Source organism: Atractosteus spatula, chromosome 21, assembly GCF_055471065.1.
Source record: "Atractosteus spatula isolate fAtrSpa1 chromosome 21, fAtrSpa1.hap1, whole genome shotgun sequence".
NCBI lineage: Eukaryota > Metazoa > Chordata > Actinopteri > Semionotiformes > Lepisosteidae > Atractosteus > Atractosteus spatula.
This window is the reverse complement of record NC_142726.1, coordinates 4,255,410-4,280,755: the sequence shown is the minus strand read 5'-3', so window position 1 is coordinate 4,280,755 and position 25,346 is coordinate 4,255,410. Positions and strand designations below refer to the sequence as shown.

Sequence of the window (25,346 nt, the reverse complement as noted above, 5' to 3'; positions counted from 1 at the left end):
GGACTGAAATTTGTAATCTGCTGCAGTGTATTCCCACTTTCTCCCACCCATTGTCTCCATGTAAATGAGGTCACGGGGGGATTTGAAGCGACACAAGCGCTTCAGAAAAATGTGCTTTTATTTGAAGAAAAATGCAGGCATCTAAAGACATAAGCAGCTTTTAACCTTCATACCCCCTAACAAGTCCTCTATTTTTCTTTTTTTTTTTTCCATTTGAGTTCTCCGGCACTTTTTTTTTCTTTGAAAATGTGAAACCCAAGTGGGCCCTCTACTGTAATCCCCCTGATTAACTTCATTTTTTTTCTCTTCTGTTGCTCATTCTGTTTTCCTGTCCTCTCCTATTTGTATTATATTCCCTTTCTGTCTGTCTCTCTGATGTGAAGTCAGTATAAGTATTAGTATTAGTAGCTGTGTCCCCTGAAGTAAAACAATCTCCTGTAATCTATCAGCGTTTTATCAACCCTATCTGAGAGTTGAGAATGCCTGGGCCCTTTCGATGGCGCCATGCTTGGGAGCTGATAAAGTTTCAGAGTTCAGCGGTGATGAATGTTAAGTAACTACACCCTTGTTAGATAGGATATGGACTTGGCAGGAGGATCAGGAGTTTGTTTGAAACCAATCTTCCAGCTATCGGCCTGAGTCTTGTTTTTTCAGACTTTCTCACCCTCTCTTTTCTCTCTCTCCTTGACAATAACGAACTTGGCTTTCTCCAAAACACAATGGCAGTGTGGCAGAACACAAGCTCGCTTGACAAAAAAACTTTTTACATTTTTTTCTTCCCCCACATAACGTTTTGTAAATGTGTATATGAGTTTTCTTTCTGTGGCTGTTTTTCTTCACACTTTGTTTTTTACAACCCTACACAATTTATCTTTGGGGGACTTATACAACTATAAATGCACTTATTAAAAAAAAATATTTTACTGAAGATCTTCCAGTTGTGTTGTTTAGGTTAAGTTCTTTTTCTGTTAAACCCAGTAAACGTTCAACCCCAATATCCTTTCTTCCATGTGTTATTATATTATGTATGTATTTCAGATCATCAAAAGAATTACCAAAGAGAAGATTACTTAGGACTGTAATGATTGTAAAAGATTCAGGAACACATGAAAGGAAAAAAAAACATTAAATGCAATGAAATGCTTGTGTAGATTGAGTTGTAATTCAGTCTTTATTTAATAGAATCAGATTTATATCCTGTATCCTGTGGCCAAGGGTTTCTGTTCACATCAAATACTATTTTGAGTAAAAGAATCATTTGTCAATAATTGCCGTGTCAGCCTTGTAGACATTTGATAATGCTGAAGTTATTCAGTCTTCCTATGGATATTTAAATGAATCCACTGCTGTACTGCAGCAGATTGTAGCTCTCGATATCTTTATTAAACTCCTCAGAAGCATTTTAGCTGAATTCACACAAAGCGAAATAATGAATGGAAACTGGAATATAAACTGTTAGTGAACTGATCTGGACTTCTTCTGGGGGAGGAAAAAAATTATCCCAGTTTTGCTCTTTGTGTTGCTTTCCCTGTTATCTTTGCTGTTAATTCACTTACTAAAGCAATAGTTACTACTAACAGCACTTTAAATGTAGTGTATGAACAGGAGCCTACATACTGGTGTTAATCTTCAAGTTAACGCAGAGCAATTTTAAATTGCATGTTAAAACATACTATGGCAAATACGATCAGATTTGTACTTAAAACGGCCTTATTATTGTCTTTAAAATGACATGCAGCAGATGTCTGTGCTTTAAGGGAAGTTGTCAATTGTATTGGAGTCAAAGATAGTGTTACAATTTGGTGAGAAATTCTATTATTTGGGTTGCAAACAGATGCACACAGATCACAGCAGAGTACACCTGGTAGCTTCTGAGAAAACCTGGTGGCTAGAGTGGAAATAGACATCACGTACAAAATCTGCGGTATCCAGAATAAGTCCTAAAACGCACTACACTGGTGATATAATATTTAATAATAAAGACAAGAGATATCTTTCTATATCTATGCAAATGTTAATAATTATACAGCTAGAACTATTGTGTTAAGTTGATTTTGATATTGTTAAATCTTTGTTGGGGGAAAATCTATTCAGTTTCAGTCAAAAACACAGAAAAAATATTTGTGGAAAAAAGATTTCAGAATGAGTTGTTTTTTTTCTGTGATGATATATGATATACCAGATATATATATGATATACCAGAAGTAAAAAAGAAAGGTCAGGCATAATATGGGAGGTTGTCTCAGAGGCGTATCCTTAGAAAAGTGTTTAAGTGATTTTGTTTAATGTTTGCGAATTGTTTAGAATTGAATAGCTCCCAGTATTGTGTCACAGAGGGGGCAGAACCAGTGCAGTAAAAATTGTAAAGTTTTGCATGTGGTGAAGTGCTTTTGTAGATTTGATTAGAATTTGGGCCATATTTAATAGAAACAGATTTACAGTAAAAGAGTATCCTGTGGTGTCGGGGCTCTTCATATTCAATACAATTTTTAGCAAAAGGATCTTTTGGCAATAATTGTCGGACTTGTAGGCATTATATAATGCTGAAGTTAATCAGTCTTCCTCTGGATATTTAAGTGAATCTGCTGCTGTATTGCAGCCGGTCCTATTTAAGAGCAAGATTGAAAACTGGAAGTTTTGTACATTTTATAAAATGTCTAAAGCAGCCGAGGTCTCTCCCAAGCGATGCGGGTGCCTCTGCACTGTGAAGAGGAAGAGTGGGGTTCAGTGTCCTGGGCTCTCCTGACTCCTGACAGCATAGCGACTGGAGCCCTTTCCCAGGCACCTGCAGGTCTGGGGTGGCCTCAGGTAGTGACCTCAGGTAGAGACCTCCTGTCAGGGCTCATCCTCCTGTAAGATGCTGTGGAGTTGGTCCTGGTTTTTCCCGTTCCGTTCGGGAGCTGGTGCTGTAAGTCAAAGTATGAAGAAATAGCAGGCAGATCCAAACTAGGTGGGTATGTAATGAAAGGTAATGAATGACCCTAAATGAGTGTGAATCAAGGATTTGATCTAATGTGTATTGCCATTATCCAATATGTTCATAACACACTCATTATGTATTGAAACAAAGTTATGTGCAACACCTAATCAGACAAGTTAGCAGTCTTTAAAAATAGACATAGCGCGACCCACTGTGCCTTCCTCCAAGTCTTTAAAAATAACCAAGAGAAATGTTAAATCACAGTTGTAACAATAGATGTTATAACTGCTGTGTTTTGGCCTCTTCAGTACTGCCCCTGGTGATAAATCCCTGTGGCAATGCATTTACTTAAGTGTACTGCCTACTTGTAAAGTGGAGATTGCATAAAAATGACAGGGCTAGCACGTGGCTGTGGCAGAGTCATGGAAAGCATGAAGGCATGTTTGTGTCAACGTCTGCCTTTGACATATGGTTTCCATTATCTTGTCTTAAGAACAGTCAGGAATTTCTTTCAAGATATTGGAACCGGTTATCTCAGCACTTCATCTGGTGGGCAGAAAACCTGCCTGCCACATTCCACTTTCCCATTGGTAATCCAGTGGCTGCACACCGGACATAAGGAGATGCTCTCTTGTCTCCAAACAGAACAACTCTCTAAATAAAATGGATTGTTTATAAAGTTTTATTTAAAAGCTCATTTAACGAGGTGAACTTTGGAGAAGGTTAATGCTTGGTACAAGTGAAGAGAATAATGATAGAAGTCTTCAATTGTAGGAAGGTCCTATTCACCTCCTGGACATTTATTTACAGAGTTTATGCAGTGCATAACATAAAAATGGATACAAACGAGAGGAGGCCATTTGGTAGTTAGTAGTTGATTGATCTCACCCAGCCGTTTCCTGAAAGAATCTGGGGTATCGGCTTCAGTAACGTGGCAGGGCAGCCTGTTATATACTCCCCCAACTATTTGTGTAGAGATGTTCCTCGGGTTTTTGTTTTTAAATTTACTTCTATGTCGTTTCCACTTGTGTCCGGTGGTTCGGAATTCGCGTACATACGGGGGGGCTGGCGTTTGTAGCATCTTCATCTATCACAGTGACCTTTTCACTCACCAGGGGAACTTTGCATATGTCTTTCTGTTTCCTTTCTATGCAAATTAGCACATAGTGGAATCCCGGAAGAAAATACTGTTCCCTTTGGAGCTTTGGAGCCTTTTGAACCTGTAGCCTGTAGAAGCCTAGATTGTGACTGTGTCCACTTCAGGGTAGCACCCTGTCACTTCAGAGGCCCATCCAGCCAGTCTAACTGTGCTCATCTGCCGATGCCCTCCCCTGACAGGAATGGCTAGGGGTCAGTTTCTTTAGCCCACTGCGCGAGATGGGATATTTTAAGCACCTGCAAGGAACAGAAGAACAGGTGGGATTTTTTACAGCTGCACTCTGAGCCTTTACCTTTCTGGCTTTTATCAGCGTGCACACACTCAGCAGGTGCGTGCTATCTCAAGCAGGACCTTCGAAGTCCCTAACGTTAGTTCCCACAATCGAGCTATTTTTTTGAACCGGGTCATCATCCTAGAATACCTGCAGGAGATATTTTAACTTGAAGTATCATTTGCCTTATCCTTCATTTTTCTGGTGTTCAACAAGTATTGTCTCTCTGTTCTGCAAAAAAGGCACGTGTTTGCATGATTGCTTGTTGAGTACTTTTTAGTTTTGTTCTGATATGCAGAGAAGCCCGACTAGGACAGGTTTCTTTTACTTTGGCCTTTACTGGCCTCTAACAAAAGACCAGAAGCCCATGTACTTACAGATATTTGTGTGAAAGCTGCTGCATCACGTTGCTATTTCAAAATAAGGTTTGAAATAAGGTTTCTTAAAAACCTTTGTAAACACAATTATTTCAATATACAATTATATAGAAAACCTTTTTTGTATATGTAAGATACTGCATATCTCTGTTATCCAGTGTGTCCTTTCCAATGTGTCTTGTGTGGGGTGTACAGTAGAAAACTCACGTGAGCTGCTTTGCTGAGCATACAGCCTTCAAATCATTGTGAAGATCCTGTGTTGAGGTGAAGAAGGTCGCTGAGCAAGAGACCTGGCTCGGGAGCAAGAACAGGGCGAGATCTCTGTTTTCTTCCTCCTTCAGTAATGTGTGGGTTCCAGCAGTGATCTGAAGCGAATTCGTATCTCAAGGGGAAATAACTGCAAATGATCATGAAGACAAGTCTAAATTATCTTTTGGCTTCAATACCTAGACATTCAAGTTACAGAAAGGATGAAAATGGATCATGTGCTGTTTGGGGAAACCACAATATCTTTTCACAAAAAAAAAGTTGCTGTAAGGCAGCAAAGTCCTGGAAAAAATAAACAATTCACACAACAAAGGTTCTCAAGACGCAAAACACAATAATTGGTTTTCAGGGCCAGGGACTTTTGCATCCAGTCCTGCCAGCATGACTCACAATAAAGGAGATATCTCTGTCTTTCATTTGCCTTCCTTTTCTTTTGCACTCTGCTCATTTTACATTTCCATTATTCGGAGAAGCATAGCCAAGCCCATCCACATGACTCTCTGACACACAGGCCCCTCCCACCCCAACCCAACACTATTATTAATCATCCTTATCTACACTTAACATCTCCCTGCTATTTGCTGTTTAATCACTAAAATAATATCAAAATGAGAAGGCCCTGTTGCCATGGAGACCAAATGGAAAGGTCAGGTTGAGTTTATCTTATCATGATAGAGAATGGTTACTAATTACAGATAGGTACTGCCATGGCTGAGTCCACTGGGCCTAGCCTTAAGCATTATCAGCAATCCACACCAGGCTGATATTAAAATTATCTGCAGGCTTGAAGGTACGACTAAACGGAAAACGCCTTTTCTTGGAGTCTGATGCGAGACATTATTCTGGGGCGTTTAAAAGTCGTAATTAATGGATCACCCTGTTGTACAGTGATGCAACCTTTTGTGAGAGTTCCATAAAACAATATATGACAATTCTTCTTAATCCGGGACTTCAGATATAATGAAAGTTAGGCCTTGCATCTCAGTTCTAGACTTATCAGGTTTGACATTTTGGTGAATCCTCCCCGCCTTGCCTGAAAAGAGCAGTCTTTTCTCTTAAAATTACATAATTTTAACATTTTAGGCTGGTAAGAATTTCTTCCCAGTGAACAAGATGCAAGCATAGTTGTTTAAGCTCTCCAGAGAGATTGATCTTATCTTTAGAGTAGGACTCAACTGATGGCCTGACTTTATAAATACCTTCTTTTTTCAGTGGTGCAAGCCATAGGTTATATTTAACAAGCGAGTATCTCTTCAACATCCCCTTTAAATGCACTCAAGACTTATCACAGCACTCATAGAATTTTTTTGTGCAACGTGACACATGTGATAACATTTAAAATGGTTCAGCCCCCCTCATACTTTATAACAGGCCCTTTCTCTGAAGCCGTTGCAAGAGATGAAAACTATGGATTTACTTTTATAGCAGGATGTGTTGCAACTGTGAACACAGATGAGTTATGCATTTGCAGGACAGGAAGTAGGTTTTTATTGGTTTTCATTGGGTCAGGAAAAATCAGCCTGAAGACCCACACAAGTAACAAATATATTATCAAACACACCCCCTAGTCCTAGTTGCAGAATTATCTTTTATTGTCTGATTGGCTTTTTAAACCAAAGAATCCAAATTTTCCAAAGCAATTTATATTAGTAACTATATGGTTGGTCATTTTACTGGAGAAATTGTGAGTGAGGTATCTTGCTCAGTAGTACAGCAGTAGAGCCACACTTAAGATCGGATTCGATCCCACAGCCACCCACAATTATAACTCGGAGCCCTAACTAGTACTCCACACTGCTGCCGAAGATTGTGTAAATTAAACAACTTAAATAAGCGATTATTCAGTCGCTATATGAATAAAGACTATAGAGTCTTTTGAAGTTAAACTAACATCTTTTTGTAGTATCAATGTTTACAGAAGCCAAACATTGGAAAAAGTGAATGACCATGTTTTGAAGGTGGTGTGGTGCCTGGCTAATTTGTAGTGCAAAATAATTTAATAATTTGGGCCTTACTTTCCAAATGCCATCCTGTGTTAACTGTAAAGAAATATATAGATGGCATAGCCATAGCTGCAGTTTAGACATGACAATTTGTCTGTTGGCAACATGTTTTTACATTTATTTCCTGATAAATTATTTAACGACACTATAATATTGAAAGAGAAAGTGATTCAACAGGAATCCTTATCTAAGAAAAGAATGTTGTGCTTGAGGTGCTTTTTGTAGCCTTCTCCAGAAGGGGGCAGTAATTCTCATTTTAACCTGCAAAGGACAAGTAGCTCAGCTGATCATTTCGACTCTAGAGGTCTGTTCATAATGTGCGGCACAGTTGTTAGCATTGCTGCCTTGCAGCGCCGGGGCCCCAGGTTCGATTCCAGACCTGGGGTGCCGTCTGCATGGAGTTTTGTATGTTCTCCCCGTGATCATGTGTGGTTCTTTCTGGGCGCTCTGGTTTCCGCCCACAGTCCAAAGACATCCTGGTGGGTTAGTCGGCCCTGGTGGGAGTGTGTTCTTGTGTTTGTGTCTGTCCAGGGCTTACCTTGCCTTGCAGTCGTTGCTTGAGCCAGCTCCCCCCAGCCCGAATTGGACAAAGCTGTTAGAAAATGGATGGATGGAAGTCTGTTCATATGTAGTTCTTCAAATACACCCTGACAAGAGGTCTGTTTCATTCTAATGTATGTTCTAGCTAAGGCTGCTCGTGTCTTCTCCGGAGCCGTGGGACTGCTGTATTTGGCAGGCTGTTGTTTCCGATGCTTGGATGGGAGGAGCAGTCCTCAGACTCAGAGGTACTCGGGAATGTCGTGAGCTTCTCTGAATGTCACGTACTGATCACTTTGATTTGTGCTTTCCTGGCTAACCTAACGCATCCCCTTTCTCACACTGCCAGTTCCAGCTAAACCAGGAACACGAGGGCGTTGTTTTCAATGGAAAAATGGTTTGCTTTAGAATGTGTGGTCCCAGATGGGCAATTTGTGTAGCCTTAATGCTGAGAGCTGTGATTTTGCAGCTGTGGTCCTAGAGAGCTGTTTTTTCAAGAGTGCTTGAAGATACCTGTGATACCTGAGTGTTTATTTTGTCTAACTGAGCCAATAACTGGTTCAATTGTGTGCATGAGAACCTGTAGCTTATTCAAACCACATGTGGAGGTCTTGCCACTGATGAAAGCCTTGGTCATCGTTTTTAGAGAGGAGTATTATGTCTTAAATATTTCTCATCAGCAAGTACAGTAGGTATCAGTTTAGGTCAACCCTCATGTTGATGGACTACATCAGGATTATTTGTTAAACATAAACCTAAGGACACAAGTGTAAACTAAAAGACTGTGCTTTTAGGTCTGAAGATAAGAGACACTACTTTACATAGTGGAGTGTGGATGTCTTGAACAGACTGCTAAAGTCCCTGGAATCCTTCAAAAAACAGCCGAACAGGATCCTCGGATCCATAATCTTTGGTCAAAGAAAGGGCCCAGGGTCCAATAACTTCTTCAATGGCAAAGCAAATACGCTACTACACAAAAGGACGCTCTCATGACATTCACATTTAACAGGGCCTGAGCTTGTGCCTGGAGCCTGGATCTGTGACCAGGATGTGTAGAACTCGCACCGCTGTAACGGAGAGGAAATGTTTTTCACTTTGCACTTAAGCCAAATCTTCTCTGACCCCTGCAAAAGATGCTTTTATTCCTTAGCTAAGGTTCAAAGATGAAATAAGAACCTACACCCAGGCTCTTTGGGGAAATGGGATGACTTTGCTTGTATCAGAAGAAAAAATGCCAGTAAGCAATTTAGGCTGGGGAAAGTTGACCTCTGTTATTTGCTTCATCATGGAGATATATCTGTCTAGTCAAAATACTGTTATGCTGACTGTATTGGAATTGTATTGCTGTCGTTTATTTTTTTGTGTATTTAGGATCCGTGATAGAGATCAGGGATATTTTTGTGTGTTCCTTTCACATGCTATTAAAAACTATTTAGTCTCTGCACTGATGAAAAGCATGTGTTGAAATTTTTTCATGGATGGATCTGAAGATGAATTCAGGGTCAGGAGCTTGATAAGAGTCTGAAGGCCAAGAGGAAACAAAGAAAAGAGTCATTTTCTGTTTTCTGTCAAGTGCCGAACCCTTGTGGGGGGAAACCTGTTGTTGAGGCCTCTTCCATTCCATCGTGATCACTCCTCCTGCTTTCAGGGTCAAGTCCAGGGGAGGGAGCTGGGAACCAGGAGGAGAAAAGTCATGGAGATTTAACCATTTGTGTGTCGCCCAGCTCCTCCATTTTGTAACAACCATTCCTTTGTCTATCAGACATTTTGACCTTCCAGCACCGTCTTCACAGAGTCGTAAATTCAAAACTCACTTGAAATCTTATCAGTTCATATCATTGCAGTGGTTTCGGAGCCCTTTGCATACTGCTGAATATCGTTCTTTTTCCCCCGAACTCTTTTTTTATACAAAGAGTTTGATTTAAAAATTCGCAGTGCGATGGCATGAATCACTAACCGTACCGGAAAACTGAATTCATTTGAAATAATTCCTAATATATGTTAGTTCCCCATGTTCTGATGAAATAATCCCCTGTCAGATGTGATGGTGGTATTCGTGTAAAAAAACCACCAAGACATTAGTGGCTTTCTATGGGGAATAAAAGAAATTTAGCATAAAGCATATGATGGCACACATCTTATATTGTCTCATCTAATTGGCATTAAAAAATCGCACAGTTTTGCTGTACTGCTTTTGGAGCTTTAAAATAATATAGCATTTTCACACTAATGGCAATAAGTATGTTATTAAAGAGAACCCAGTAAATGCCACTAACGTAAAAGGCTGCTTCAGCTATTATGGACACCTTTTAAGCTACTAGGATCTATTTTTTATTTCAGCACTTTTGTATGTGGGTACACATGCCTGAACTAGCTTATAAATGTTTTAAACCAAGGCAGTGCAGAAGTACTCAGAATACAGAGAGAAGAAATACCTCAGCATTGAGTGTTGTACATCTTAATACTTTTCTAAAACCCTTTGGTTAAAACTGTGACACACAAGCCTGAATCCTTTTCAGCTGTATCAGCTAGGACCACGTAATTCTGCTGACCAGCTTATTGGCATTAACTTTGACCAGTTTAGACCAGTGTTTCCACAGGGAAATTGCTGGGATTTGCTCGTATCATGCTTTATTACAAAAATATTATTTACTTTTTGGTTGGTATTAAAGATGCTGCCAACAAATTTGAGTGCTAGAAACAATAGAAAACTGAGGGTTTATAGAACACCTCCAAAAAACTGTGTGAAGACCAACTTCAAACATTTTTATATAGTATTATCATCTTTACTGTATTACTTTATGACTGCAGTCATTGCTAAATTAAATTAAGCACTTTTTTTTCCAAAGTAAGGTACATACAATATTTACTTTTGCAATGGCATGGCTTTGTCTTCTGTTTGTGCTGGCCTTTCAATGACTTTTAATTGAAGTTTCCCCTTTACTTCAAACAGAATAAGAGGAAATTGGTCTGCTGAGTGGTTCAATTAGTACAGGCCTCTGTGATGAACTAGAGTGGGTGCTATATTGCAGAGATCATGGATTCACAGAGACTGATGGTTTTACATTTTGGTTTTTGAGAACAATGATAAGAAGCAGCCTAGTTTGTCAACAAATTCTTTCCCATTGTCATACCTAACCCTTGATCTGAGTCTAAAGAGCTCCTCTCCCAAGATAACAATTGTATTCTCCCAAGATAACAAAGCCTCAAAGTAAGAAGTCTGTTTAGCTGTATTAATATTTGATGCCTGCTTAATTCTAATATTATACATATGTCCAAGTTTAACATTATTCCAGCTTTATAACTAAATGTATAAAGATGCAGTAACAGTTACCTATGTATGAATACGTATACACTACATATACACAGTTCATGGATTCATCTGCTGTTAGCACAGTATGTAAAGAGCTCCATCCTGGGAAAAATTGGGATTTCTGTAAGGCAAAGGAGCCTGTCCACAGAGGTGGCGGATGGTGTTGCGCTTCGTTTGCTGGAGCTGATGGGAGATTACATAGGTTAATTAGACTTGAAGGTTTTGGAATTCCTACCATAACTACAGTAATTTGTACAATGCCAATACAGTATATCAATAGATCGCTGTATCAGTGTATATTGATAACTGTTTTTCAGCATCCAATTGAAGGTTTTTTTGTAGCATTTGGAAGTTTGTAATAAATTCTTCAGTAACTTTTGTTTTTAAAAAACAGTGACTTTTTAGCCACTGTAGGTTTAGTTTAGTTTTGACTAAAACGCTACATAATGGCTGTGTAAGCAAACGTGAAAGAAACACTACATGTTGTACTCTGGTCATCATCTTTCAGAGACGTCTACTGTCATCCTCATCAATTCAAATAGAGCTGCTGGCATTGATGTACAAATTGTACAAATTGCTGTCTTCAGTATCATCATCATCATTAGTGATAGTTTCAGACATCACTTCTCCATTTAGGCCTTTTTGCAGTTGTAGCACTTGTTTTAATCAAGGAATTAATTGAAGGAGCTCACTTGATAAAAATGCCTTGGGATTTGTTTTACTTAAGAATTCCAGTGAAAAAGCTTTTTCTCATTCAGTGATATATTGAAGTTTGATTTTCCAAAGACTAAATTAGGAGAAATTAAACTTTTAATTAAACTTTCAGAGGTAGAGGATCTATCTTCCAGAGTTCTAGATTCTGTTAAAATAAAATGGAGTGATATAACTAGTGGTGTACTACAGGGATCAGTATTAGGGCCACTGAATCTTCCTGATTTATCTCAATGATCTAGATTGTGTTCTAATTGGTAAAGTAGTTAAGTTTCAAGGCAATACTAAAATAGACCTACAGAACATGGCTTGTCAGCCTTTGCTTTATTCAGACCTACTTCAAAGTTAAGTAGTTCTTGCAGCTGATTGAGTTTTCAGTGACGTTTCACTAAAAGATCACTATACTCATGTGATTGTCTTCTCAGAAATAAAGTGACTTTGGTGTTGGTTGGTCTGTACACAAATTGAATTAACAGTTCTAGTTACAGAAGTCATTATATGATCAAACCCTTATTACTTTGGCACTGATTGCCTGGTAGAGGCTAATAAGATGACAGTTTAAGAAATGAGAGAAGTCTGAGTTTACACTTTTCCATGTTACACTGTCAGTTACACCCACTTCTTGATCAGTTTAGGCTTTTTTACAAAATAGTTCATAAACAGGTTGTAGATATCAACACAAAATCCTCTTTCAAGTTGAAGTCCTCAACCTCTGTTTGAGCAAACACTGTCAATGAGCAGCAGCGCTTGAGTCTATAGATTCATCCCACTGAAATGGGAACTGAAAAGTGGCGTGTACCCGTGTCTTGATCCAGCTGCTGCTTTAAATCAGCAGGTAGTACAGATGCAGAAGCTCTTCTTGCCGTGAAGTTTACTCCCAACCCCATTTTAGAAAGAGCAGACATTAAATAAATGTTTGGGTATCACATCGTCTTTACACTCTCAAAAATTTCATGCATCTAGGAATGACTCGTTCTTTTTCACGTTCTGAAGTGCTTCAAGAGATGTTTCCCTGCCTGCATGGCTTTTCTTAAGGGTTTTGGTGGACAAGAATCGAATGTGTCTCAGAACCTGTCTCAGTGAAAGTTTGTTGCATTATGGCTGTACATAATAAATTATCCTACCTGCATTGGAAATACAGAGTGAGTTTTCAAAAGAAGAATTCAAGAATTTCTGCCCACAGACCAGGTTTCTATGAGAAAAAAGCAGTACCCGAACATTAATTCCTGTATTTATACTACTAATACTGCTTCCTCTATTATAAAGCTACTAATTTTAAAGAGACCAAGAGAATTAAAGCTCCCTGACAATATATTTGTGAAGTGAGCGAGCTTTATCGAAGTCGAAGAAACCACGTTGAGGAGGTGCCCTTGTCGTCTTCTGACCTGGCTGGCTTGCCAGGGGGCAGACTGGCCGGTGCCACCCTGGTCGATTCTCAAGGTGACCTGAAACTCGGAGATCCAGACGACTCTGTGAAAGGTTTAGCTGTTAAGAGGCTATGGGTTCAACCTCCAGCTCTGCCCTTGATCGGCTGTGTTCTGCTCTTCCTTCAGCTCAGAAATGAAGCCCAGGACTCGATGTCAGTCGTTCTGCTTGTGTTTTTGCATGGTTATCGCATTGTTTACCCCTCATGTTACTGCATCATGTGATCACGATGGTTACAAAGAGTAAATCCACCTGGGACATGTTAAATGGAGTTTATTTGAGCAGCTTACTCCTTAGAAGGCTGTAAAAGCATGTGGCTCACAAAAATCCAGCTTTAGTTGCCTTTCTGAGATTCACTGCTGTTTCATTTTTGTGTTCTTTGAATTTGTGGATTTTTCACTGTATGGGAGGGACACTGATGGTGAAATACAGGTGCTGGCAGCTTGTGTATACTGCATTCCTGTCTAGCATTCGTTCCACAAAGCAGTTTAGTTAACTGCTCAGAGCAGTGTAAACGATATTTTAATAGCACACTAGCTGAACATTATCTAAGAACTTACGCAACATAGAATTTCTGAACTAAATCTGGGTATGTGGTAAGACATTTAAAAGTGGAGTTCGAGGATCTTGAGTAAAAATCCATAGTGATGTTTGAAGTTTTATTCAAATGACATCTTGACATCACCATCAGCCACGTCAGCATTCATTTTTCACAATTGCTTTCGCTTTGGAAATTCCTTGTGCATTGAGACACACATTTCACTGCTTGAATTTAGCCACCTTCTCTCCATTAGTTTCTGCTAACTGTTCCAAATGTGCGAGATAAGCTCTTAGGTATGCAAGGATGAACAAAAAAGAATACATTTAAAAAAACACAGTGCTGCTGCTTTTTGAACTTGTTAACGGTTAATGTGTTCAGACCCACTCAGTGGCCTTGTGCGTTTCTGTTGAAGAGATAGGGATGCAGTAAGTAGTTAGTTCCATTTCCCTCTTCTGCTGATCACTGGATGGTGGGAAAGTTCAAATCTGCTGCTATTTTCTATCTTTTATCAGAGCTGCTTATCTCTTTGCTCTTGTCTGCATGCCTGACTTCGATAGTCCAGGGTCTCGGGTTTGGCAGCCTGGCGATGTTGTCCCCCCCCCCTCACACTCCACACCACTCCCCGCTTTCAGGCTCTGCAGATAAACATGAAGACCTAAGAAAAGGTTGATTGTTCAGCAGCTGAGCACAGTTAATGTATTTTTAATTGGAGTGAAATGATCAGGTAATTGCCTGAAAGTCTTCTAATGAGTGAAACGTTCCTTAAAGAGTGTGCATGGAGGCTCACCCAGATGGAGAGGTATTCTTTGCAGTAAATGGTTTTTGGATTGTGTTGCCGCCCTTGTGAAAATGACCATTTCTCACGGCCTGGTTCCACTGGGGGGGTAATGTGCCCAAGTGCTGTAAAAAGTAGGCAGAGACTGAAATGAGGTGGGAATTTAAGACAAGTTAAGCAGCTTTTAACTTTTCTTTATTGGAGGTGGTCTGTATAGCACACTTATGAGAAAACTGTTCATTTTACTTTCAGAAACACTGAATCCTCACTGAATCAAAAGCCGTAAGATGCCACCAGGTGCTGTTTATAAACAACACTACAAAATATTTGTTTACTTAATTGACAAAAATGGCTATTATCTACTTATAAATAAATGTACGAAAATATTCACCCTGTTTCTGGATTGCACTTAATTGTAGTACAGTATATGCACATTTTTGTAGCATAATAGACCCATTTGCCTCGGCACACTAAAGAGTTTCCCACAATATCTTGGGAAAGAAGTAACTGTAGTCCTAACACCCACACACAATCTGACATTCAGAATGAAACTTGCTGTCTGCATTTTTTGGTAATTGTCAGTGTTTGTACCTGGAACTGGAATTGAAGAATTAAATAACAGCTAGTCCATCTAAAAAATCAGCTCACTAAAACTAAAAGCCATTAAGGGCTTTTGAACTCGTCTCACCTCGTCAGAATTATAGTTAAATCTGCAATGCTCTAATGAACTCCCGCAGCTTCTCTTTGTTGCTCTTGCACAACTCCATGTCTCCCTTTACTTATGCTAAAGATTATTGGTCCCTTATCTGACTTCAAAAATAACTGGGTGTAGATAGCAAAGGCGTTAGCCAGGGGTTACCAATCCTGGTCCTGAAGGCCCACAAACCTGCTGGCTTATGTTCTAGTCCAGCTCAGTTACCCACTTGAACCCTTAATTGACTAAATAAGGGGATGAATTTGAGCTGTTAGACTGCTTTCAGGTCTCAAATGTGTTGGAGGTTGCCTTTTAACTATTGCATTCCACAAGTAACATGAAATCTCACACCTTTTGCTTAGGAAAAAAAAAACTTGCAGATATTCCACTCAAGCAACCTGTTAGACAAATTAGCTAATTATGCTCACTGGAAAGAAAACCAGTAGGCCTGTGGTCTTCTAGGACCAGATCTGGGAGACCCTGTGGTAAGTGACAAAAAACGTGACCTCTATGAAAACCATAGAGCCATAGAACCATAGTGTGTCCAGAGCAGAGGTCTCTAACCAAGGTACTGGACAGCCTGTCACCTTAATTCACCTGTATGTTTAAGTTTAGAAACACTAATGAAATTGATGAAGTAATATGTCAGTTTTACAATTAAGGGGACTCTGGCTCTTGAGAGCATAGTGGTCATATATACAGTATACAGTATATTTATTTAATTTAGAGACATCCAATGCACAAAACTCATTTAGAGGAACCATGTAACTGGCGGGTGTCGGAACAAAACTCAGTTTTACAGCTGGGTGCTTTGGTTTGGGATCTTTCTATTGGCAGAACCCGGGGCAAGAAACATTACAAACTGTAAGGTGAAAAAAGAGTGCTCTTTAAAGTGAGCTGAAAACAGTGCAACCAGAGCTCTAAATAAATATTTTCTGAAATTGAATCAAATTAAACATTTGAACTTCTATGAAGGACTGGACAATATTTTCACAATCTGCTCTAAATGTATGTTTTCTGCTTAAAAATCTGTCTTTTCTTAAATATGTGGTATCAGTAGCCGGGCAGCTAAGCTGGTTTATGTCAGAAAAACAAAAACTCTTCCTCTCACTAAAAAAAAAACAAAACTTGCTTTTCTTGCTCACTTCTCCCTGTGGTAACCGTACATAACAGGAAGAGAGCAGAGGTCAACTGTCAACTTGAAGGCTCTACTTCCTGGTTTATATACAGTATGTCACCGGACCAGTTGTCTTATACAAAATGGGCAAGTGACTGAGGATGACTGGTCATTCCCCACAACTTTCTGGGGAATTTAGTTCCAACAAAAACCACCATCTTGTCTCCACATACAAATTTCTTCCTACAAGTTGAATTTAGGTTTCAGGTAATGACATGTGTATGCTTGAGACAAGAAGGCTGATATGTGTAAGACCAATTGAATTTTTTGTTTGATTTCAAATGCCTTTTATTGCCTTAAAAGCCTTCCTTTTAGTTAGGAAGAAAGAAAAAGGTTTTAAGCACCACATACAGTAAGATGACTAATGAAAAATTCCCACAAAATGCATTGACCCTCTTTTTTGGTACACATTTTGCTTATCTTTTATTCGCCAACCAAATTGACAAATAAAAAGAAAAGAACACATTTAAATGTGAGTCACGTAACTGGTAAGATGTGCATTTAACAGTAGTTTCTAACAAGTTCTAATAACTAAACAGAAACATTCCCACCACTGTTTGACATTTTGGTTGCTTTAGTGCCAGCCTACATCCAGTGCTTTGACCTAAAATGTCCCTTTGCTTCTTGAATAGAGCTGTTCTTAGTGGAAGTGATGGAAAACCGTGACACTTAATGTTGGAAATAACAATATAAAGAGTGATGTCTTGGCAGAATATTTATTTGGGAGGCTTTGCCTCCTGTGGGCTAGTCCCGAGTCTGAATGAACAGTCCTCTGTTTTCCTACTCATCTTAGCCAGGCGCACAGTTAGCATCAATATCGTGAGGGTTTGAGCTATAGGAATCTACATGTTTGTGGATCTATGCGTCTTTGTCTTTCTCCGACCACAAGAGTTGCCACTTCAGCATGCTCTAAACTTAATAACATTCTCGTTTTTTGTTGTGTTGTAAGTTTACAAAAAGAAGCTGGTTCTGCTCTTTTTAAGAAAGCTTAAGTCCCTTTTAGTTAATTAACATAAAGCCTCTTATGGCAAAAATCATTATTGCAAAATGTTTTAAAATCTAGGAGGGCTATCCAGATATATATTAATCATAATGTTAATGTATTTACTTCAGTTTCTAATTTTATTGCCCTTTAGTATGCTTAGTTTTAGTATCTGTCGGGATTTCCTATATTCATATTGTGGCTTGCTGGATTCTTTTTTTAAAGCATTCTGGACACACTTTAAAAATGAGGTAAGCGGATAAAATATTGACGCATCCGAATTATTGCCAAGTAAAGGCACATACTCCAGTTTTTTAGGCTAGCCTTTGAACGCTGTTCTTTGTGCAAGGCATTGCCTGCGTCGATTGAAAAGCAGGGGTTATCAGGAACGGAAATTGGAAGTGTTGTGTTCAGACAGAGAAATAAGGATGATTGGCGTCTGTCACCAAAGGTGGGACGTGTCCGGGGATGATGCTTGGGGGTAAACAAAAAAAGAAAACTCTTTGATGATAATACTTTAGCCAGTGATGTTTCGCCTTTTAATTTGTATTGGCTGATCTTAAAGATGTGGGAGACGTGGCAGGGCTATTTCATATCCATTGCCAGTATCCCTACCCCCTCTCAAGGGGCACAGATTGGGCATAGAGTATATACCCACACTGGTACAGGTACGTCATTTCTAACAATCTTCTGAGCCCTCTATAATCAAACTTGCTTCCACCTGTCGGTTTTTTAGGACATGCAGGCTAATTTTTCTGTCATATGCCGATAAAAGAAATCAAAGACTAGTGAATCTTTTTTTATTTATAACTTTATTGCTTGAGAGCCCGTTATCTAACTGGGAACTTGTGCTCATTAAGGAGTTAATTTTCTATCCCGTATCTCTGATTAACACAGTGAACCTAAATCACTGTGAATTCTTTAAATTTTTTCCTTGTTATCAAAAAGGTGGGGGGGGGGGAGGGGGATCATGGGGAGGGGGGGATATTTAATCGTTTAAGTAGTTTTACTGGAGAACCACGTTTTTTTTTGCTCTTCCTAGCAATGTAAAGAAATCCTTGCGAAGCCCAGCTCAGTAATTCAGTTTTTAAAGCATGAAAAAAAGACTTGATGAAATTCCACTATCAGCACCGAACCAATATGCAAAATATCTCGCTAGAAATCAAATAGCTATTATGTTTTCATTTCCATTTTGGCGTATTTGCTTAATGAAGAATAGACAGATCAGACCGACGGAGGGTGCCTGCATGCGATGATAACTGCACAAGGCTCCCAGCTATCCGAGAGCAATGACGCTCCCAGTCACATCATTTTTTTTATCCAGAGAGAGGGAGAAAGGAGTCAGTTTAACTCATTCTTCACCACTAAGTCGAAACCTTCAGCTCCGCTGTAGTATTCAGTTTCGCTACCATTAAAAAAAAACGTGCCCCTTGACAGTGTTTTTCTTTGAGAAATGCATTTCCCACTCTGTTTTTTTTTTAATCCAAGGAGCTCCAATGTTTTGGTTGGGTTTTCTCTGTACGCAGGCACTGTAGGGCCCTGAACAGGTATGTTCATTTTGAGCACTGAGCCAAACAAAAATGAATCTCTTCCAAAAGCTGGATTGGGAGACCTCAAACGTAAAAATCAGGTTTAGTCTACACATCTTTTTGAACACCAGGCACTCATTGCTTGATTGGTTGCTGATCATGCGAAGCATTGTGATTACCAGTAAGAAGGGGTCTCTTATTTCTAGGAATTAATATAAACAAGCCAGAAAGGTGAGATGTGATCTGAAAGTAGATGTAAAAAAGGAAGGCATTAGTCTTAGCTCAAGTAAAAACAAAAAACATCATCTGAAGGGATCACTCTGGGATTTAATGACATTGTCCCAGAATGTCAGGGTAAGTGTCCTGTAAAGCTCGGACTTGCATATTCAGGAGACGATCCATTAGCCCTTCATTAAAATCTCACTTTGCTGATGTTTTGTAACAGCTACTGTAGCAAGTTTCCTTATCCATGTGAAAATGTACAGCTGGTGCCTTTTTGAAGTTAGTGAGTAAGGCAAACAAATTTAAATTGCACCATCACTGAAGCTTTTCTGAAATGAATCCATCAGACCCTTTTTTCCTGAATGACATTGGTGTCAAGGTACACTGCAGAGATGCATCTGGCCCTCAAAGGGCAAGATTACAGTTCCTCGTCCACTAGTCTTTTCATTTTAGATGAGCGTGCTTCTTTTTTCGGTGCTTCAGATAATGTAAATCTAAACGCACTGTGAGTGGTGTGAAAAAGCTTGCAATTTTAAAATGTGGTGAAATTACATTATACAGTATTTCTCTTGTTGTAACAGCATACTGCCACATCAATGGATCCCCCAACTTAAGTAACCAAACTAAATAATTCAGTACTAATATGTATTCAAGGTATTTTTATTTTACTTAGTAATATACAGTGGGCTGGAAATTACACACGGGTCTTATTTTTCTTAGAATTATTGAATTAATTTGGTATCGCTTAGTTTACAATCTACGATAAAAGCGCTCTAATTAATATAGTCCCATGGCAATCAAAACCTTGAACACACAAATTAGGTAGTGTATTCATTTTAAATTAAAATATTTTTAATTATTACAATATTTTTTGTCTTTTTTTTTTGCAGCTGTATTGCATTCAGTAAAAACAGCAAAATGTGTTTACCAGCTTACTCATCATTTCATTCCTTCCCCATTAACTCTGTAAGATCTTTTTCTGTGCCTTGAAGAGAGATGATTTCCTACACTTCAGTTCCACTGCATAGTGAGTCACGGGGTAGAAAATTGAGATACTCATTTTCTTTGGAAGGTTCATAAGCTCTGTTTTGTGATGATAATCCACTTCATACCATAAACATATTTTTTGTAGTGGGAGCTGTAAGGTGATTTTCTGGGAGTGATTTTTGTTTGCACCACGAGACCCTGTTCAGCAATACCAAAGATATTGTTTTTATAAAATGACAAAATTAAAATGTGATGGTGTGCGTTTTTCTGACGTTTCATTTTCCAGGGTAGTATAGTATTTCCAACCAACAGACAGAGGCCTGTAGTGTTATACATGCTTTCTGTAATAGGCTTTGCTTGTAATATTTAAACGAAGGCTGAGCTTTTACACTGCTATAGCTGTGAAATGGGGAGCTGTCTGCTCTTTGATGTTAAATACTGTAGTTTTAGAGTAGAGAGAAATTTTTGCTTTACTTTTCCACCTTCTTTGGCCGAACACTTTGTTTGTGGGACTGAGTAACATTGCCATTCTTCACCTTTTACCGTCTTGTCTTTTGAGGAAAATCTCGCTCACCCACATTCAACATCCTTTCCTGGATCGCAATCATCGTATTGTCAGGCACCTCCCCACCGTTCTGTATCTTGTTAAAGCGAAGAATCACCCAGGTTAGGATTTGTTAAAGGATGGGTGAGAACTGAAAAGCTGCTTTTTAGTCCATTTATCAGTAGGTCTGTTTTTTGGGGTGTTTTGCACGGTGTGTTTTTAGTCTTTACCATACTTACATGTATACAGTAGAAAATGTAATATGATTATAGGAACAGTAAATAAACAGTTAGCAGGCGCACGTTAGCTGAATTTATTTAAATTAAATTTTAGAAAACAGGCTAAGAAGTGCTAATAATTGCATTAATGTAGTTTATTCAGGGAAAGATAATTCAGGGAACTGTGGATTTATGTACGTTATATGATAATGTGCGTGCTTACAGTTTACAGGTTTGAACACATTATTAAATATTTGAAAGTGGACCAACCTTTAACACAATTAAAGGAAAATTGTATAGAACTATTCAGTCATGTTTATCATACCATTTGAAACACTGAATTTCTCTCATGAGTTATTGTTCACAGAGATGTGAAAAATCAGGCGAGATCCCTAGTATTTCATCCATTTTCAGATAATGCTGATGTCTGCAAGATTTCGAATGCCTCGTCACTGACCTGTACCTATAAGCTTGTCCATCCTCTCACAGAGTTTGAAACAGCGGCATTTGAGAAGAAGATACCATTTTTCACAACCGTCTTTTATTGCCCCTGTTTTCAAGTCCTATTAAAAGTATTTTTACTTAGTTGCAAGAAAGAAAATCCCAGAAACTTTTGCTGCACCAATTGATGTGGGAAGCAGTGATCCAGTGATTGATTCATTAAACCAAAACCCTAATGGAAAAAAAAAATCATAATTCAAACTTACATTTTAAACATGAAATATAATTGGAATTTTAAACACAGAAGTCCTTTGTACAGTTATGATTAAAGGAAAATTAATTGTATGAAAAGGTCTTCATAAGATACTGAAAATTAGATCTCCAAGCCCAGCTACATTATTCTAAAAATATTGTGTATGGGATCTATCTTTTTTTTATTAAGTTCCAAATCTAACTGTGTTAATTTTATCTAAAATTGCAATGAACCATGCAGGCGTGGAAGACGAAATTAGCCTAAAGATGTTTCATTTACAAAGAGAGAAACACTTTGTCAGGCCGTGATTGTTTCTAAGCATTATCACAGCCTCATTTTTAATTGCTTTGGAAGTGAAATTAACAGAATTAGAAAAATTGCCTTTCCTTTTTCTACAAGCCTCTTTATTCACGGTTATTATTGTGTGCTTTGTATAGATTATAGGCTCCTTTGTTCTGGCAGTGTAAATATATACGCCTGCAGTCACAGCTTTAGCTTAGAACAATCTCCATTCATTGGAACTTAAATGAAAATTAATTTATGAAAAGAAGAAAAAAATTCTAAATCAACCAGTGTGAAATATCTTCAGATTTGCCTTTTTTTTATCATTCGGTATTTTTCTTTAGTTTTTGTATTTTTGTTTGGCATATGTTTTGTTTTTTTTCCAATTTGCCTACACAGAAATTTACAAAATGACTGTCCTGAAGTCCGATCGCTGGATTGTTTCCTTTTTTTTTGTGTGCGCTTCAAGCGTTCCACTCGTACAGCTCCGATTAGAAATGGGTTGTCATCTTTTATGAAACAGAGTATTCTTTTAATAGTCTCTATGATGGCGCATGTCTTGCAATCATACAGTCATTCGGAGAACAATGGTTTGGTAATGGTGCAGGCGAGTGTTTGTAATAGAAAGAAGCTAATGGAAAACTACACAGCTTTCTTCCCTTTTGTAATCTTTTATTCTTTTTCTGCTTCTCTTCTTTACCGTCCCAAGCAGGCTGTCTGTATGATCCAGTTTTAATCCCATTTCAGCCTTCCCTTGCACCAGACTGTGGAAGTATGCAGTTAACGATGAGCTTTTTTTGCGTTTATTTTGTTGCTTTCTTGTTCTTGGCAACCTGTACAGTTTTAGTATTCAGGAATTTATTTGAACAGATCTGGGCTTTTGGTGTTTTGGTGTTTATTTTTATAGCTTTGCATACAAAACATTAATTAGTTTTACTATTCTGACATTCCCTGGGGGTGTTTGGGGGATCATTGTTTTTTTGAGATCTTAATTTTTTGCTAGATGGTCGCCAGATGAGTCCCTCTGAGTGCATATATAGCCACTTGTGAATTACCCAAAGTAATTTTCTCTATATGTGCCTTACATTAGCAAAATAAAATGTACGAAATAGATCAGAAACTGCACTCGTGCAGTTCATCCAAGATTCAATGACTTATAACTTTTCTCTTACCTGCATTGTAAGGGAGGGCTAGTCAATATAAATTCATGCTCCTGAATTTCATACAAAATATACTTGTCCATAGTTACTCTCATTTAGTAAATGCCACATTGTGTATGACAGTCAAAAATAATAATTCTGTAAGTGTGCTGGAGGTTGTGAAGTGGTGAATTTAGTGTTATCATTAGAGACTTAAATTATTTTTTCTCACTCAGTTCTGATATTTTTCTTAATTTGTTATATATACTCAATTTCTTGAAGATTTTGAAAATGATCTTGAAGATATTTTATTAATATAGAGTAAATGTTGCAATTGTTTCATTTCTGCTCTTTATAAGATGCTCAGATGCAACATTGTGGCTGTTGTCCAGCTCTGTTTTTCATTAAACATTGGATATTTAGTTCACATTTAAACATTCATTTGATTAACTAACTACAGTTCTATTTAATTTTACTTTAATCAAAACATTTAAATGTGTGCATAATGTGACATTTTTAGAATCCTGATTGTAGAGTTTAAAAGTACTTGTATGAAATAAAGTACCGTTGGAGAGAAAGCGCTTTACACTATGTTTTACTACAGTTAGAAATATTCAATCTTGACCCTTTTTAACTGCATAGGCCAAAAGTTACATTCACCACAGTAATAAGCCACAAAACCACGGTTTCATCACTCTATGACATGATGTCACACCGGATAGAATATCACAGGGTATTTAGGTCAGGAAGGGGTTGTGTTTGCAACACCACAAATTAATGCTTGTAGTGCATTAAGTGGAGCAGTACCCATACATAGTCACCAATACCATCCTACGCTGTGTGTTGAATGTTGATTTTTTATGTATATTTCAAGTTGGAACTGATTTTGTGGAGGAAAATTAAATTTCTCATTTATTTTTTCTTGTGTTTAACTAGATAGAAAACAGTTCAGACAACAATTTTGAAGGGAATATTTAATGTCTGGTGGCCTTATTGATATCGCATATGTCTGTTATTAATTTAATTTTGCCTTCATCACGAATAATTTTACATTTATCACCGCTTGGACGAGTCCTCCTGAGGCCTCGAAACATTCAAAATTCACCATTTATCCTTTTTCAATTAGATATGGTCTGCAGTTTTATTTCACTAAAAGGTTGTCAGCCATTTCAAAATGAGCGGTGACATTTAATGATAAATACACACCAGTTGTTTTCAAGTTTCATGTTATTGAAGTAGAAATTGACAGGCAGTGTTTTCTTCATTGGTACAGTATGGTTTCTGTTAAAGTGGGCTTCTTTTTAATGAACATCTAAGTATGTTCCATTTCTGAAGGGCAGTGTGGGCAGGTGTGTGACTGGTTGATTGATGGATACAGTATGCCCACTTTAAAATAATTAATGCCTTTTTAAAATACTCTACATGTGGCGCTCGAAATACATTAGGCCCGGGGAAGTCGAATTCCAGAACTTCTAATTCATTCCGGTACAGGATTTTTATATAGCCAGCTCTTTTAACTTTTTCTTTAACATAATGAGACAGCAGGTTGTATCAAAGACTTGAGCTAGAATGCCTTGTGTTTGGCTGCCGTTCCATCATACTTTTTGGATTAAGAGAAGAATCTTTTTTTTTTCTTCTTTCAAATGTACCTTGAATTGTTTTCTCTTTGAAAGTGATCTCCAGCGCGCCCTGACCACAGGCTGGGATGGTTTGTGTGGGCAGCAGGTGAGTGGTCTGTAACCAGCTTCCTGTCTCTGTCTCCGGAAGGTTCCGTGGGGGACTTGGAGGAAGGGGATGATAACCTTCCCGACGAGCACAGTCTGTCGGGAGAGGAGGCCGGAGCCTCGGATCAGGACGACTCGGCAGAGTGCGAAGACTCCAGCCCCTCTTTTGGGCCCCTGTACAACGAAGGTAATTGGATAATTAGGAGTGCTAATGAAGCCCCATGATGCATAGTCAAAAATAATCCCTCAATTGGTCTTCTGTATATCCACCCCTAAAGGTCACCTCATCATCCCTCGCTAATGAGTGATTAGGTGCTGCTGCCTTCAATCACACTACAAGTCATTTGCAAATGTTTCTGCCCTGTTTCCAGTGTTAATTAGGTATTATCTGAATATTTTTTAGAAAACTTCCCCGACAACATTTAACTTGATCTTTCTCCTCGGATTCCTCATAGATGGGACGTTAAGGGATAATTCTATTACAGTTTTTTTTCCCTCTTTTTTTAGAGATTCATGTATACCCTTTCTGAGTTACTTTAGAAAAGTCTGTAGTGTTGTGAGTTATGCTAGGCTGGAAAGTCTTCATTCTCAGCAAGAATGGGAACAAACATTTTTATTCTGTCTAGTCCTGTGACTTAGGAGCAAATTTGTCTGCCCTTTCTAAAAGGCTGGCCTCCATCTTGTACTCTTTTGTATCGACTTTGTGTGAACGGTATTTGCAACCAGAGTGAAGCACCTGTCATTAAAAGCCTAGACATATATTAATTTTGCACCTGTTGTTTTTTTCTTTACTTAGTTATTAACAAAAGTTTCATGGATGTAATTGCAGATCTGTACTGTAAAACTCTCGTTTCT

At 38.4% G+C, this 25,346-nt stretch overlaps 1 protein-coding gene across 1 annotated transcript in view; it reads left to right on the top strand.

Moving 5' to 3' along the window:
* The window catches only part of zfpm1 (zinc finger protein, FOG family member 1), a 111,344-nt gene that overhangs the window by 24,252 nt on the left and 61,746 nt on the right, over positions 1 to 25,346 (top strand). Inside the window, exon 2 of the mRNA XM_088939068.1 lies at positions 24,535 to 24,678. Coding sequence (XP_088795194.1) covers positions 24,535 to 24,678 — 144 coding nt within the window. The remainder of the gene's footprint in view (positions 1 to 24,534; positions 24,679 to 25,346) is intronic.